The 17,798-nt window shown below is 40.9% G+C and overlaps 1 protein-coding gene across 1 annotated transcript; it reads left to right on the top strand.

Annotated features, from left to right (window-relative positions):
• The first annotated feature begins 1,714 nt into the window (after nt 1-1,714).
• Nucleotides 1,715-12,105, top strand: LOC122879294 (von Willebrand factor A domain-containing protein 5A-like). Its single transcript, XM_044203251.1, is given in 19 exon segments — nt 1,715-1,733; nt 2,260-2,339; nt 2,869-3,071; nt 3,166-3,268; nt 3,271-3,351; nt 4,325-4,500; nt 4,594-4,708; nt 4,836-5,011; nt 5,100-5,188; nt 5,309-5,453; nt 5,956-6,035; nt 6,124-6,238; nt 6,375-6,533; nt 6,612-6,715; nt 8,639-8,859; nt 9,191-9,256; nt 11,081-11,229; nt 11,531-11,653; nt 11,778-12,105. Coding segments are annotated over 17 exon segments (2,031 nt in total). The 5' UTR covers nt 1,715-1,733; nt 2,260-2,293; the 3' UTR covers nt 11,534-11,653; nt 11,778-12,105.
• The last annotated feature ends 5,693 nt before the right edge of the window (nt 12,106-17,798 follow it).

The raw sequence follows: 17,798 nt of genomic DNA, 5'->3' as shown, positions 1-17,798 counted from the left end.
TGTGCCCCTCCTTACCCCCCATTATTGCATGGTGCATTGATTCACCACAATAGGGCTGCATATATTACTGGCCACAGTGTTCAACTTAGGCCTTGCCCAACCCCCCTGCCCTCCATCCATCACACTTTCTTTTCCTCACAAACCAAAAAACACTGCTTTTCACAACTGCAAACACTACAAGCCCTTCCTCTCTCCTTAGTTACCCACATTTCTAATGGCAATGCAAAGAAGGGCATCAGTTGCTAGCCAACGCTAGGGACAGTGTTGAACTTCAGTTTGTTGGACTGAATGTTGTAAAAGAAGATGAAGTGAATTACTTGGGGGGTTTCAGATTTGGTCTGTTATTCCAGAGGTTCTGGTATGTTTCTCAACTACCTTATAAGAAGTTGTTGTCCAGACCCAAATATTTTCAACAAACATAAGAGCAAAGAAGAACATTTTGATGCAGAAAACCCCTTGGCAAACCACAAAAAACGTCTGTCAGGTTTTTGTGTAGATCTAAGGAGATTCAGAAAGTGAAAGTAAATCAGTGGTAGACTTGACCACACAGAACCACAGCACCACAGAGTCAAAACAATGGGTAAAAACATTTTGACACTGTGCAATGCATGTGACTCCATGAATGTAGTTGTAGAAATTAAGTCCTGTGGGGCAACTATTCTGCCAAACCTCCCAATTTACTGGAAGCCAGCTGCAGGTGAGGTTAGTGCATGTTTCCTGTTCACCTGTGGTAAGGTAACCCAGTTTGTTCCTTTGATACTTTCTCAAGCAGTTTTTGCTGCTCCAGTAGTTTCACCACACAGTTTCACAACATCAACCACGTAGAAATTACAACAAGTACTCTTGCTGCTCTGTCCTCAGACAGAAGCTGCTTTTCTGCCAGAAATCTGCATCTGTATTCTTTATATCCTTATACGAACAGCTGCTGGTGTTTGTTTTGTGTGTAGCATTATAATTAATTTAGTCATAAGAGACTGCAGAACTCGCTCTATGCAGTATAGATAAATGAAGGCCCTGATTTGGGTAGCTTTTTCCCATTCTCCAAAAGCTGTCTTTTTATTGTTCTCACACTGTGATAGATATCAACACCATTTGGCTTCTAAATTGTTGAATGATGCAGGCTTTTTACCACTGTAGGGGCTAGAGTGTTTATGCAAGTGCGGTGCTGATGCCATCAGCTCAGAACACTTAAAGGTTACTCATGAAACTCTCAAACCTCAGACAATTACTTGTCACGTGACATGCCTAAACTCATCTTTGGATATTATTTGGAGACCAACAACAAATAAACGAATGTAAATTTGTAAAAATCAGTTAGTAATGTATTCTCTGAAGTGTTCTCTTTCATTTGGTAGAGGAATTTCTTCATGAAAGGTCATACGACGTCGATATGTTGAGTTTCAGTGTGCTTCTCCGTGCGTCTCCCACAGGCTTCAACAGAACTGGCACCAAGCAGAGGATTAGAACGTTATGATTATGTAATGACCCTTCCTTCTTCTTTAGTTTCCTTAAACCGGAAGTTAGTTAGGTGGGCCGCACGATGCGGAATATCCGGGTATAAAGCTCTCTTTATACACCCATACAGTCTATGGTAAATACATTTGGCAAGTAACAGAAAAACCCCACCTGCCAGTGTGCATAACCTGTAGGCGTGGCTCGGGTTTGACTACATAACACACCAGAAGCCTTCCGTATATCCCTCGTCCTGCAAAAGCTACACTTTCTTCACAAAGGTAGGCATCTGATGCATTGTTTTCATGATTGTAATATAAGTTAAAAAATAGAGTTTATTGACTTTATAGCCTACAGTGGTGTAAAGGTTGCTTTTAGTGTTACTGTCCTCCAACAGTCACATCTGCATTTCAAAACAAAGCTTTATGCGGACTCTCCATTTACAGTAATATTCCATAATCTCTGGCTGCAAACAACACAAACACAACACAAACAAATGTAATAATATTACAGGTTGTTAGGTATTATGTAGGTTACCTTTGACATATTAGTTACCATTTATTTTGGTGCGGTTCCTTAATTCTACTGAGCTCACACATGCCATTCTGTGATTCATTTAAAAAGCATAACTCTTATGAACAATCATATTGTACGTGAATGCAGCTTATTGGACTTGTATGATTTTACGTTTTAGGAAATTAAAATCAACATACATAGTTTCATAATATGTTCAATGGTTGCTTTGTTGTGCCTTGTTAGCGTAACATATACAGAGTTTAATTCCCTTTACCTTTATTTTGTTTACAGCAATAATTACCTCAACAGTGTAACTTGAACAGACATGATGGTGAACTGCTGTGGTCTGCTCACTGCCAATAAGGAACCAGGTACAGAGCTGTTAGAAAACATATCTAATTTGTACATTATGTTTCACTCATGCAAAAAGTGGATTTCATAACTTTTCTTCATAACCACAAAATCTCACAGAGGATTGACCTGTACACTTTTCCTTATATTGATTAATTGAGTGTTCAACCCCATTACCTTGAAGTAATTAAAACAGCTTTGAACAATATTAGAGGAACATTAGCATTATTTTCTGGGTCAATGTTTTTGTATTCTCTTGTATGTTTTGTTTTCCTACTGTAGTGTATTAATTAGTGCTCAGTGGTGATTTTTGTAGATTTGCAAGAATGATTGTGGGTGTGAATATATTGGCGTGTGCATGCTGATATTTGTTTGTAGGTCTACATTGCATATTCAATATACATACATTTATGCTAAAGGGAAAGGATAAAATCTAATCAGGAACTGTAATTTTGTATCATCAACCGTTTGTAAATAATGTCCCCCTCAAACATAAAGATGTTTTCACACAGTCTGTGTTCATTGTGTTTCCCTCTGTTTGTCGTTCAGTTCCTCTGAAGAGCGTGGAGGTGGAGCTGGAGGTGAGGGACCATGTGGCTACAGTGGTCTCCACTCTGAACTATGAGAACAAGGAGGACAAACCACTAGAGGCTGTTTTCGTCTTCCCTCTGCCTGGAGATGCTGCTGTCTGTCATTTCAGTGCTAAGATTGGACAGACGCAGATTGTAGCTGAGGTGAAGGAGAAACAGGAGGTGAGCTGGACAGTAAAGACTTACTCACTACAACGGAGCTTAAAAGCACAGTAAACACAGGGAAAGTTACTCACATGTGTCATCTGCCCTCCAGGCTCGTCAGAAGTATGATGATGCTTTGAGCTCCGGTCAGCAGGCCTTCCTATTGGAGGAGAGTGAGCAGAGTCCAGATATATTCTCTGCCTGCTGTGCTCAGGCAACACTGAGCTGGCTGTGCAGGCTGATGACGGGCTGAGGTTTTGTCTGCCTGCTGTGCTCAACCCTCGCTACCAACCTCAGGGTAGGAAAACCAGCCAACACTTTCTACAGGAACTCTTCAACTTGAGCTTAGTGCACACCACACCTGTCCATACAAAGGGTTTTATTACAACAGGCACACACCTTGTGACAACAGAGCACTTATCCTAAATCTAACAAACATTTTATGGCTTTGTGTTAACTTCAGTAGTTGGAAAGAGGATTGAGATAGAAATACTGTGTTCACACTGACTTTTAGACTTTTCATACAAACAGCCATTGGGCTTTGTCTGAAATGGAGATGAAGGGATGAATTTTCATATTTTAGCCTTGCTAGCGACATTGCTCTTGGGAAGTCAGTCGGTTTGGTCCAGACTGAAATATCTCAACTATTTGATGGATGTCCATAAACTTTTGAACAGACATTAATTTCCCCCTCAGGTTGAATTGTAATCACTTTGGGGATCCCCTGACTATTCTAGCGCCATCAGCAGGTTGACATTTTTGGCTTTTAGTGAAATGTCTTGAAAACTATTGGATGGATTGCCATCAGTAGATTGGTATAGATATCCATTGAGCCCAGAAGATGAAACCTAATGTCTTTGGTGATCCACTGACTCTTTCTTGAGCACCATCAGCAGGTATAATTTTTCCAATACTTTGATTAATGACCAAATACCTGCAAAACTAATGACATTCCCATCAGCTGTACTTTGTGTTAGTAGCTAATTAGCAATTGTAGGCATGCTAACACACTACGTTAAGATGGTTAAAATGGTGAACATTATACCTGCTAAACGTCACCATTGTCCTTATGAGCATGTTAGCATGCTACCATTAGCATTTAGCTTAACGCCCTGCTGTGCCTAAGTACTGCCCACAGAGCTGCTAGCATGGCTGTAGTGTTTTACTGCTAACTATTATTTAGGCTCTGTATTTTCTTCCCTCTACTGTCTTACTGCTGCTTAAATGTAATTTAATGCTCTTTGATTATAGCATTTCAAACTTGTTCACAGGAAGTGGAGGCAGTGGAGGTGGCAGTGTCCAGGTGACCTCTGTTCCAGCCTCTCTGGTGCCCTACAGTCTGTCTTTCTCTGCCCGAGTGTCCTCTCCTCATCCTATCTCTAAAGTAGAGTCCCACTGTTCCCTGGACCCTCTCCAGTACCTCAACACAGAGCAAACCCAGGCCACGGTAGGTAGAGTGCCGGCGTGTCTGCTGTGTGTGTCTTGTTGTCAGTACTGACATCACTTTATTTATATTTATGAGCGTGTTTTTGAACTGCAGGTCAAGTTGGCTGCAGGACACAAGTTTGACAGAGATGTTGAACTGCTGATTTATTACAAAGATGCCCACCAGCCCACTGCTGTGGTGGAGGCAGGACAGGCCTCTGCCAAGCCTGGTGAGCGTACATTAGTGAAGTTGTTACTTTGCAAATAAAAAGTTCAACATCCTCCAACTGGTGAGTTACTACATATGTTGGAATAAATGGTAAAACCAGATTTGTCTGTCTCTCCTCTGTGTTTCAGGCACTCTGATGGGTGATCCAGTAGTGATGCTGAGCCTGTACCCTGAGTTCTCCCAGGCTGTGATGTCTTCAGTCTCCTCATGTGGAGAGTTTGTGTTCTTACTGGATCGATCTGGCAGTATGGATTGTGCTACCAATAACAGCAAGCAGCAAGAAACTCGCATTGGCAGTGCCAGGGTATTCATTATGTGTTATTTGTTATAAAGTCATTCATAATGTCCCTCTCACACAGTGGCCTTCACTGTCTTTTCTCTCTTCCCTTAAGGATACTCTGCTGCTCCTGTTGAAGAGCTTACCAATGGGCTGCTATTTCAACATCTACAGTTTCGGGTCCAGCTACGAACACATCTTCAGGTAAGTGACTCCCTTATGTCACTCAGTCCAACAAATGTGTTCCTGTCTTTGGAACCAGTGTTTGTACATGTATGTGTTAACTGATGATGTGTTCTTGCATTTGCGTGTTTCTGACGGTAGTAAGAGTGTGGAGTACAGCCAGAAGACCTTGGAAGAGGCTCTGAAGAAAGTTGAACAGATGGGCGCTGATCTGGGAGGAACAGAGATTCTTGAGCCCCTCAAACACATTTACAGCCAGTCCTGCATTCCCAGTAAACCTAGACAAGTAATACACACAGCACACACAAACACACATATGTCACAGAAGTTTTAAATAAAGCAACATGAGTTTAAATTATTGCAACCTCATCATCTGCAGTATGCACTGTGGTCAGTCTCCATCGCCTTTTCTGCATCTTGTCTATTCGCATGCATGTATGCGTGGCAGCTGTCAGCTAAACTTCATTGTAAAGTCTGCTGGCATTCTGTTTAAAAACAAGGCCAGGCTTTACAGTTCTTTGAAGTGCCAGCAGTCTGGGTCAGCTTCCCCTCTCCACTGACAGGCAGGGTCTATTATCTGCTTGATATCGGTAAGAGTCAGTCCGCCACACAAAAATGTCCTAATACCTAACGACTGTGCAGGGAAGGTGTCCGTGGCTCTGCAGATCTGACTTCCACACTACATGCAGTACGCACACCACAAATACAAACACAACAACCATTAAGTGGTGCAGGGATCAGTTACTATACTTTGTCACTTCATAATTTATAATTTATCTCCTCCATAGCTATTTGTCTTTACTGACGGAGAGGTGGGGAACACCAAAGAAGTTATAAATCTGGTGAAGAAGAATTCAGGTTCCCACAGGTGAGGCCACGAAAACACAACAAACACCCACACAATACCCAGAATACGTCCTATGCTGTGTGTTCAAAACAAAACTACTGCATTGTAGGTGTTTCTCTTTTGGGATTGGGGAAGGGGCCAGCTCTGCTCTTATCAATGGGTTGGCCAAGGAAGGAGGAGGTCACGCTTAGTTCGTCACAGGGACCGACAGGATGCAACCCAAAGTAAGACATCACAATCATATATATAAGAATCTAAATAACACATTTGGACAGAAGACATGATTACAAATGTAAGTAAATACATTTAGTAAAAACCCAGTGCCCCTCCCAACTTTTTGTTTATATTATTACTCACCAGGTGATGCAGTCGCTGCAATTTGCTCTGCAGCCAGCTGTGGAGGACATCTCAGTCACCTGGGATTTGCCAAAGGGAGTGTCTATCACTGTCCTCTCTCCACCAATCACAACAATTTTCCAGGGTCAAAGGTCACTGGTTTATGCCCAGCTCACTGGACAGGTAGGAGCAGCACCATCTCATAGTGAAATAACACTTATGATGATGAGATTGTTTTCTAACGCTGTAATGCTTTCTCAGAGTTCAGAGGCAGCAGAGGGCTGTGTGACGGTGAAGTACAGCCTGGCAGGTCATCCCTCTCAGAACCAGCTCCACTTCACTCTCAAACCTGCAGAGAACTCTGGGTAGGTTTTGGGCAGACAGCACTGTTATGCATTGGGTCCTGACCTTACAATTATTGAATTTAATTGAATTATTTATATAAAATAATTTAATAAAATAATATTGTGCTGATTCATGACATTACATATCTGCTCAGTGGCTGACACACAATGTGGAAGATGGCTTTAAATGTAATCGTTCTGTCAAAATGTACTTAACGCTACAAGAGCTTCAAAATCAATACATACTGTAGGTATACGTGCAATAACATCAAGTAATTGTTCAAAACACAATAGGTTTTGAACACTTCTCATTATTATTCAAAATAAATGAGAGAAGGCAGCATAAATATAAATAAAGCTCACACACATCAATATGGTTATGGCAACATGTAAACGGCGCATAGTGATGAAAAACACAGATGAATCCCTGCAGCAGAGCAATATCGTTAGTGTCCTCTATATGGGGATGCCAACAATTTGTTTAATGTTACACATCTGTACAAAACAACAGCTGTAACAGTAAAAGATGTAGGAAACAAATACAGTGTCACTGGCAGGTTACAATTAATTTGTAAAAATGGAGCTGCTGCTGAACTTCACAAAATACAAACAATAGAGATTTTAATTACCAGCCCAGTTTATGTTTCTTACAAATGGAAAATCCAGCCACATGTGCTGGCTTCTCTGTATAAGGCTTTGCATTGTTCAATGTTACAAAGATTGGCAAGTCGCAACTCTCTCAACTGTAACTGGCAATTAAATTATTGTCAGTTTCACATCAGAGACGATGCCCAGGGAAGAGCAGTAGTCCATATCTGGAGCTTTCCCTGTCTTCTGACGAAATAGTACGCAACTGTTCAGAACTGAGTGTCTAAACCACAAAGTCAGTAGGATAAGTTAAAAATTAAATAAGTAATAATAATAATAAAAGGGGAGACAGCTAACTGTTACTAATGACATTTGTTGGACCTGATGACCGAGTCACCAACACAGTTAACATATTTCTGGATAAAAATACTTTGTGCTATTTATCTACAATTTTTAACATCAGTTGTGATGATTTTGTCAACAAGAGCAAACTAAATACTTGGATCAAATGCACAGTAACAAAAGAGTAATGCTCAAAATCTAAATAAACTGATTTAATGAAACACTCCACAGCCAGTAGATGCGTTTAAATCGGAATTTAAAAAATGCATTTAATATGGATAAATATGGATATGAATGTCGATAATGTGGTCTGCATTTATCTATAGATGATCTGTTATCCACAGCTGCTTTATACTGTATGAAAAGATTATCCTGTAGTCCATTAAATCCCTGCAGCCATCTGAAGACGGCAGGACAGATGTATTGTGCTGTGCACCATCCTCACAATAATTTCCTGGAGAAGCATCTTTCCATTTGTTGAGCTCTTGTTGTCATGCATCACTGTGATTGGATCAGCTGCTTCAGAGCTATGAGACCAGTGATGTGAGTGGCTGAGTGCATATTTAATAATCACCACACCCTCTGATCTATATTCACCTTCACCTTTTCTTCTTTGCGCTGAGTTTCTATGGTAACTTTTAAATCTCTGAATACTTGGATGACAGAGCTGTTGACAGAATAAGAATCTGGTGCTGGTGCCCACCACTCACCTGGCTGACAAGCTTTTCGTGTAGCTCAGTGTTCACGCTGTCACTTCACAGCAAGAAGATCCTGGCTTTATATCTGATATCCAGCTCTCTTATTAGTAGGGTTATTATAATATGGCAAATCTGTAAAGAACATTAGTGACATTGGTGTAATACTGGCCAACATTATTTCTCGAATATCAATATACTGAGACTTTATTTGATACTTTAGACCTAATACATGATTATCTAGACATACTGTATATCTGTACATATTACTCATACACATGAAGCTCCACCTGTGTTAACGCCTCTCTCCTGTCTGCAGATTAACAGTCCACAAGTTGGCTGCTCGGACTCTGATTCGCTCCCTGGAGATGGGGGAGAGAGAGGACAGAGGAGAGCAAGATGGAGGAGTGAAGAAGAAGGTGGTTGAGCTCAGTGTCCAATCAGGAGTGAGCAGTTCCTTCACTGCCTTCATTGCTGTCAACAAAGGGGACGGCGAGGTGATTCAAGGACCTCTGGTGTGCAGAAATGTCCCAACACCCAGTGAGTGTAAATAAAAAACAAAAGTCACCCTCTAAGAGATACTATAGTGGATCATGAGTAATAGTGTAGAGAAGCATGATGATGTACTGCTTAACATTAAGAAAAGCATGAATCATTTACAAATGACTGTTTAATTGGAGATAAGAGCTAGCATTTGTTCTTTGCTCACAGTGTGTTTGCGTGTTCACATCTGTCTGTGTGTTTGTATGTAAAAACTTTTGAGTCATTATATGTAGCTCAGTTAGTTTAGTTGATATTTTTTGTTTACTAATTCTCATGTAATAACTTGACCCTATACTCTTTTTAAAAAAGAATTTTTTTTATCTCAAAGTGCTGAAGACCTGTGTGGTGCCGCAGTGTCTTGTGATGTGCTGTGATGCTCCACGCAGTATGAGAAGTAAGTAAAAAGCTGAATGGGAGTGGAGCACAGCATTTATTTCTATAAATACAGTAAATGTATGTATACAAAACAAACAAAGAGGTTATTGAAGATACACCTGTGAACAATACTGAATGGATTGCCATTAAATCTGGTACACACGTTCATGTCTCCCTCAGGTTGAATTATAATGACGTTGGTTATGTTCTGACTTTTCATTTAGCACCTTCTTTGGGTCAAACTTTATATTTGTCCAATACTTTGGAAAATACCTGCAAAACTAATGACATCAGCCCACCAGCCTCAGCTGTTTTGTGTTTATTGTTAATTAGTAAATGTAAGCATGCTAACACACTACACAAAGATGGTGAACATGCTACAAATATAACTTTGCTAAGCATCAGCATGTTAACATTGTCATTGGGTGCATGTTGGCATGCTGCTGTTAGCATTTAGCTCAAAGAGCTGCTAGCATGGCTATAGACTCTTCTTTTGCCCCCATATGGTTCTTCATTAATTGTCTGCATAATTATCAATGTCAAGGCAGAAATAAAAAATTGCTGACTCATTTATTTAATTTGTCAGTCAGTCAAAAACAATGTTTTTTTTCCCTTTATTAGCACTATGTAGCGAAGACTGTTGCTACGTGGGTAGACACAGTAGTGCTTTTCACAGGTAACATCCTAAGCTTTAAAGCCCAATATTAATATAGCCTGTTACGGCCTCAACGTAAACAGGCTCAATAAATGAGTCTGAAGCATATTAAAATGAATCCACTCTGAGTTTGAAAAGCAAAAACAGATTTTATTTATATTAACTTTGGTGGTTATTCTTGTATTTTAGGGTGATGCTGACAACTTGGAAACCATTATCCAGTAATGATTACAATTTACATTGACAGAATATGTAATTGTTGGATTACTCACAAAGCGTAATGTAATCTGATTACATCTAGTCTGTGTAGCCGGAAAATAAAAAGCCTGTAACAATGCTGATTTAAATTTAAAAAGGAAAACTAAGAAGAATCATGTGCTCCATTAACTTTTATCAGCTATAAAAAACAAAACAAAATATATCAGGGAAGTCAATATTATTTGGTACAAATTAAATGCAAATCACCACCGATAATGTCTAGGATGATGCCTTCATTCTAAAAAGATGGGTACCTCTTCTTCTCATAATGACCCAACAATGAACACGAAGTCTCTCAGCCAGCCAAGCTGTCTGTGTCTGTGTGTGTGTGTGTGTGTGTTTCATGTTTAACCTGAATGCACACTAACCCATGGGGACCTAATTTTTTGTCCCCATGGGTTAGTGTGCATAACCAAGACTGCTTTTTGAAGGTTAAGACTTGGTTTAAGGGTACAGGTTACGGTTAGGGTAGGGGGCTTGGGAAAGCATTATGTCTATGACTGTGTCTGTGTGTGTGTGGCAGCCCCCAAGTCCAGCAGCTACTGCATATAAAGGGAGAGCATAATTAGTCAATGAGCCACAGCCCTGGCACTGCTCACCTGAGCCACCTCTCTCTCTCCCTGCAGCTTACTGCTAACCATGCCCACCTCCACACACTATAAACCCAATTTAAAACTCCAAACTCCATTTTTTTATGTTTAATTTTAAATTATTATCAGAAAAGGTGAAGACAGCAAGATTCCACATAGGAAGTAACAAAATTATTTGAAGACATAAATTGGCATACTAACCTGGAAAACACTGACTCACATTTGTAGTAATTCACTCAAATATTTTTAACCGCAATACATCAATGCATCAATATCAAATAGGCAAAAATGAAAAAAAAAGATTATCGTATCATTGCACTTTCTTTGATTGTCTCCTCAGAAACTGTCTCGCCCACGCAACCACCCAGAGACCCTTTGCTGCAGTTGGTCTCCCTCCAGAAGGCGTCTGGGTGCTGGGTGCTAGATCCAGCTCTGGCTGCTGCACTGGGAAAGACCAGCGAGGAGGTGGAGCGCACAAAACCTTCAGCGGTGAGTCACAGTGAACACAAATTAATAATGGGACCTATTTTAAAACAGAGTTCAAAAATGTCTGGAAATCAAGGACTAAAATACTGAGCTGGCACTGTTGTCTGGTTTTATACAGTAACCACCTGGCTGCAAAATGCATATCAGTCAAAAGTTCATGTGAACGTATGTGTCTTATTTTATTGTTATGTTGTTAGATTGTTCAAAACCATCCAGCAGTATTTTCCCTTTGTGCTGTCTCTTTGTTCTTCTTTCTCCTGTCGTTCCTCTTCCATTTTTTTTTTCTTTGGTTTGGTGAATTAAGTGAACCAGGAAGTGTGGGCCACCATTCTGGCTCTGATCTGGCTCCATGGTTTCAAGATGGATGCTCAGGAAGAGTGGGAGCTTCTGGCTATGAAGGCTGTGTCATGGCTCTGTGCTCAGAATGGTAATAACCATAATAATAAGTGCTGATCTGCTGTATTTAACAGTGTGTGAAGGTTCAAATCAGCTGTTTGCCCACATTCAGTCTCCACTGCTGACAACTTGTTTTGTGTGGGGTTTTTTTTCAGCACCATGTGTGACAGAGTGTGTGGAAGCTGGAAATGCACTGTTGGGTTGCAACGTGCAGAAAGACGCTCTGGGACTCTGAGGTTTTCATTAAACTGGCTTATCCTTCAGGATTGGTACACAGAAGCAGATTTACTCCATCCTCCAACCTTTACATGTTACTCTTTGCACTATCTACCTTTATAATATGGTGTGCCTTAGTATATTTGCACTGTGCTTCATCTATCCAGGACAAGTCATGTAACAAGACAAAGAATTGTTTTAACGTTGCTGTGTATCGGAAATTGTTACTTGTCACTTCAAAAAATTAAACCTGAATCTTTGAACCTGAAACTTCATTCATGAGTCATGCATAAAGGCACACATATGAGACAACATATTTCTCTGTGCGGTGTTCCATAACACAGTCTGAGAAATCATGCACCACACAGAGGGGATACATGAACTTTAGTGGACACTGAATTTCAAAATGACACTAATTCAAAATTCTTCTAGATTTATTCCAATGCATTTGTCCTGCAAGCCAGACCTCCACCTATCAGCATAAAGTTCTGGCCACGTTGTTGCATAACAAGTTCAGAAAGTTGAAAAGTTTGAACACATGTTCAAAACAATTTGAGGGGAAAAAAAGAAAAGCTTGGGAAGGCAGGGACACTATGAATGACTTTATAACAAATAACACATAATGAATACCCTGGTACTGCCAATGCGAGTCTAATGAATCTTGCTGTTGTTCATAGGAATATCCATACTGCCAGATCGATCCAATAAGAGCAGAAACTCGCCGTATGAGGCGACTGAAGGCATCACAGCCTGGGTGCCATCAGAGTGCCTGAAACACAGAGGACCTCTTACATTTAACTCATTACATCAGTTTAAAGGTAATGAGCTTCTTGGTAGCAAAGTAACAACTTCACTAATGTGCAGTCACCAGGCTTGGCAGAGGCCTGTCCTGCCTCCACCACAGCAGTGGGCTGGTGGGCATCTTTGTAATAAATCAGCAGTTCAACATCTCTGTCAAACTTGTGTCCTGCAGCCAACTTGACCTGCAGTTCACAAAACATGCTCATAAATATAAATAAAGTGATATATCTTGTTGTCAGTACTGAGGAACAATCACAATAACTCCTGCTAGGGTTTCCCAAGGCAAAGGGCCAGAGTAAGAGCAATTAATGAACCATTGTCAATTGACTAATGAACAGAGCAAACTTTTTAGAAGAGAAAAACTGAAGCCCACTCTCGGAGCCAGGCCTGGGAGGGGAGTTCAGGGGCGAATGTCTGGTGACCAGGCCTACACCCAAGGTTCAGTCTGATGTTGAATTAGTTTTCCCTTTCAAATGATGTTTTATTACTTCTGTGTTTGGGGTTAGGGCTTAGGTTAGGTTATCAAGACGTGTCACAAGATTACACTAAATTGGTGGGAAAACAGAATTTGACACAACACTGGAACATAAACACTCAAAACAAGCCAAGGCCACCAGGAACCATGACACCGTCACACTTGCCTTTGAGCAGAAAAATCCTGCTGTGAAAATGTATGCAGTTTACTGCTGTTTCCATTGTTTTATTAACTTATTAAATACACTCAGTTGGCAGTTTATTGGGTATATTTAGCTAAAACTAATGCAGTCTAATACAGCAGTCCTGCAATGAATCCTCCCTTCATGAAGGTTATGATGTTGAGTTTCTGTTTTAAAGAGGTGTTGAGGTGTTTGTGGTGCTGTTGAACTTTATTGCATTATACAGTTTCTGTTATTTAGCCTACCCTCATTGAAATAAATGGGGTAGATAAAATAATAAATAGCATTCATTTTAGCTGTGTGTACCTAATAAACTGGCAATGTATTGTTTACGACAGATGTCAGGTATGATTGGTTACTGGTTTTCCACATCTTCCAGGTTACAGTTCATCCAATGAACTTCACTTTTCTGAACTTAGACTGATTGTAAACATTAACTACAGGAGCTAGCATGGCTAGTGGGCTAACAACATTAGTCCATAAAGTTGTTAATTAAAGTATACAATCAAATATTTTGCTGTCATTAACCATCGCTATCCATTTATTCACTACAGACAAGCAGCATCCCTTCTTCTCTGCTGCTTGTACTATTTTAAAACGAACGAACGAAAAAGAACTTAACAAAAATTTGTGGACAAAGTGAAACATCTCCAGTTGGACCCAGATGATGTTTCTTATGATGTTGTGTCCTTGTTCACCTGCATCCCGACCTCAGAAGCAGTGACAGCGGTGAGGAGAAGACTGCAGGTGGACTCCACCTTGCAGCAAAGGACCAAGCTTACACCTGAACACATATGCAAACTATTAGACATCTGTCTTAACACAACCTACTTCCAATTCCGGGGACACTTCTACAGACAGATTCACGGCTGTGCTATGGGCTCTCCGGTCTCTCCCATCGTGGCCAACCTGTACATGGAACACTTTGAGAAGAAGGCATTATCCTCGTTCCCGGGCACACCACCAAGTCATTGGTACCGCTACGTGGATGACACCTTTGTGAAAATCAAGAAACAAGACTTGGAAGCGTTCTCAGAGCATATCAATACTGTGGACCCCAACATCAAGTTCACACGAGAGGATGCCAAACCGCCTGGCCTTTCTTGATTGTTCTACACTCAGAGGAGAGGACGGAAAGCTCCAGATAGAAGTGTACAGGAAACCAACACATACGGATCAATACTTGCTCTTTGACTCACACCATCCATTACAGCACAAGCTGGCTGTAATCCGGACATTACAACATAGAGCCCAAGAAGTGCCCACCGGCTCAGAGGGTAAGAAGAAAGAGGAAAGGCATGTCCAGAATGCACTCTCAGCCTGTGGTTATCCTACTTGGGCTATCAACAAAGTTAAAAGAGCCAAAAAACAGGACAAAAGTGGAACAGAACCAAGAAGGAACGGTGTCTCCATTCCTTATGTATCTGGACTGTCTGAAAAACTACAAAGGATCTTTAGACAGCACGATGTTCCTGTTTTCTTTAAACCAAGCAACACTTTAAGACAGAAACTCGTTCACCCTAAGGACAAGATGCCCACACAAAAACAGAGCAATGTAGTTTACTCCATTCAATGCAGTGAGGAAAACTGCAAAGAACGGTACATAGGTGAGACCAAACAGCCACTTCACAAAAAACTTTATCAGCACAGACGACACGCTAACTCAGGATTGCAGAGCGCCGTGCATTTGCATCTAAAAGCTACAAACCACACATTTGAAGACAGCGAGGTGAAGATTCTAAGTAGAGAGAAGAGTTGGTTTGAACGGGGTGTCAAAGGAAGCCATTTTTGTGAAAAAAGAAATGGTGGTCTGAGATTCAATCTGCCCAAAGTCTATCACAGTGTATTAGCACCTTTGTCACGCCAATCATATGCTATTCAGGTACTTAACAGTGATGAGGGAGGTGCAGCCAGAAAACAATAGGTCTGATTACTGTTTACTGGGCCATCATGGAAACAATTAGGTCAGTTTCAGGTGAAACTAGCTAATCAACAGATACTCAGGTAGCCTCCTTCTTGAGGGCAGGGCTTATGTAACACAGGGTAGCTTAAATTTCTAGTTCCCGTCCCATTTTTTCACAATTGAGACTGACTTCCGGATGGGAGCCGAAACGTCTTGATTCTGAAAACAGTGTCCAGATGACTACGACTGAAACCTTTTCTACGTGTAGCACCCATACAACCACTCTGTATGTTACATACGTGAGAATGAGGGTGCTTGGGTTCGTTGTAGTTCAGGTGGATACCACAAAGGTGCACCTAATGAGTTTCTACTCAATTGTAAAACCTTTTGACAGGAATATTTAACAATAATGAGACCCAGAGATGGTTTTTAGTTTAGAAAATAAATGGGTAAAACCCTTGTTTAATGAATCAAAAGGATTTGGCAAATGAAATATAAAACTTCCCCTAAAACACAATATAAAAGTCCCTAATTATGACAAAATGTACAAAAATAAATAACCAAAAGATATCCCAAACAATTAAATAATAATCTTAATCCCTTTAAATCACACGTTTTATACCAAAATAAGGGGTGTAAAAATCTTCCTCCCTTATATCTTTCCTAAATATTGAGAATGCACAGAGAACTTTACAAAAACGTGTCAAGTGTCCTGTAACAAGTGTTAGCTAATGCAGTGTTGGGCCCAGTCACACATACGTGTTCCAGTTGACTCACCACGGTACCGATTGAACGAAGAAGAAAAAAGAAAAAACAACGTTGCAGGCCTGTTTTGGTCTCGCAAAACATTGAGTGCGCTGAACTGACACTTACAAAACATTGAGAGCGTCGAAAAGACTGGTCCGGATACGCAGGTGCGGTGCGATGAACCAACAGCTCTGCCTCGTGTGCGCCCGCCGTGGCTAGCTAGCTCGGCTACCTCCGATCGCGGCGTCCGCTCCGTCAGACGGGTCGCCGGCCTCGTTTCTCAGTCACAAACGGTCCCCTTCTCTGAACCTCCCTCTCAGTTTCGTCGACTTTAGTGGCTCTTTTTAGCGTCTTTTTCCTTCTCTCTAAACGTGCGAGCGTCCCGTGCGAGCGTCCCGTGCTCCCCACGGGTCCAGCAAGAGAGAGCGAGCCAAAAAAAAAACGAGCGAGGGAAAAACTGCTTCCAGCACTTTTCATCCGTGTCCCTCTCTCCCGTCACGTGTACCCCGTTTTTACGTGCATGCAGCCAAACACTACTCACAATACAGCGTGAATACTCAAATGACCAATAAAAAGCGGTCACATAAACACAGGAAGGATAAAGTAATAAAAGGATAGCTGCATAAAATCTCTGATAATATTATTTAACAAAATAATATAAACTTTAACCTTTAGTTTTAATCACTGTCATGAAATAAAATAAATTATTGATCTCCCTTTAATCATGTAAAATAAATTAGTATTTACTTATTTGAAAATCAGTTGTCACTTATTTATTTAAAGTAAATAAACGTTTACATTTTAATAGTCATGTCACTGGGTTTTGAGAATAAGAGGGATCAATCATAACCCACCCAGTTTCCCTTACACTATAATACCCGAATTTACCACTGGGCTACATACGATAGAACACTCCTGGACGAATGAGGAACTACACCGTCCAACTTAATAAAACACTATTTCATGAATAAAAGGCCAATGCACACCCCCTCTCTCACAGCTGAACATTTTCGTGTCACAGTTCAATCAGCTTATCATAGCTACATCAGAAGTGATGTATATGTTGGCATATATGCAATGCCATCTCCACCTAATGGGAGAGAAAAGGAATGTACGCACTCTATGAGTTGACTGCCATATAGTTCTCCAGTTCTCCAGTGTGTTGTGGGACTGTGTATGTAGTTTCCATAGTCCCATATTATTCATACAGTATGGTGATGTCACAGGTTTGCTGTGATATTAGTACTCCTCTGAAATGTAGAGCAGGATTATCAGAGTTGACTGTATTGAAAAAGCACCAAGGGAAGTTGACTCTGATCAGAGATGTTGAAGACGAATCTTCAACCAAGAATCCTTTTAAAAGCTGATACAGGGTTATGTGCTGTTGAGATGCCTGGTGATGCTTTCCTGATTGTTTTGAACCCTGGATGCCACATTTTTGGTATCAGGTTCAAGGTGTTAACTTGTGAAAGAGCATCGCCATTCTCCGCTCCTGGATCTGCGCAGTCTGCCCAGGATTGGGTTCACTACATCCTCAAGAGCTGTAGAGGACAGCTACACCCTCAATAAAATACTATATTCATTAATTTCCTCTGTTTGAATAAATACTGACTTACCTCATTTACTCCTTGTGTTCTGCATTTGTGGGTTCCGGTTCGTACATTACGACAGAACGATCTAGCCACAAGGGGCCCAGCAGACACCAATCTGGGAAGTAGCGCCATTCCACCAAGCGTTAACCAGCCAAGGGATTCTTCATGGGCAACACGAACAGGTTCTCTGGGCACTCTCTGACAGCAACCAGGCCATGGTCACCCAGATCACGCAACTCACACACCAAGTTTCCAGGTTAA

Source organism: Siniperca chuatsi, linkage group LG7, assembly GCF_020085105.1.
Source record: "Siniperca chuatsi isolate FFG_IHB_CAS linkage group LG7, ASM2008510v1, whole genome shotgun sequence".
Taxonomy (NCBI): Eukaryota; Metazoa; Chordata; class Actinopteri; order Centrarchiformes; family Sinipercidae; genus Siniperca; species Siniperca chuatsi.
This window is presented reverse-complemented; position numbering and strand designations above follow the sequence as displayed.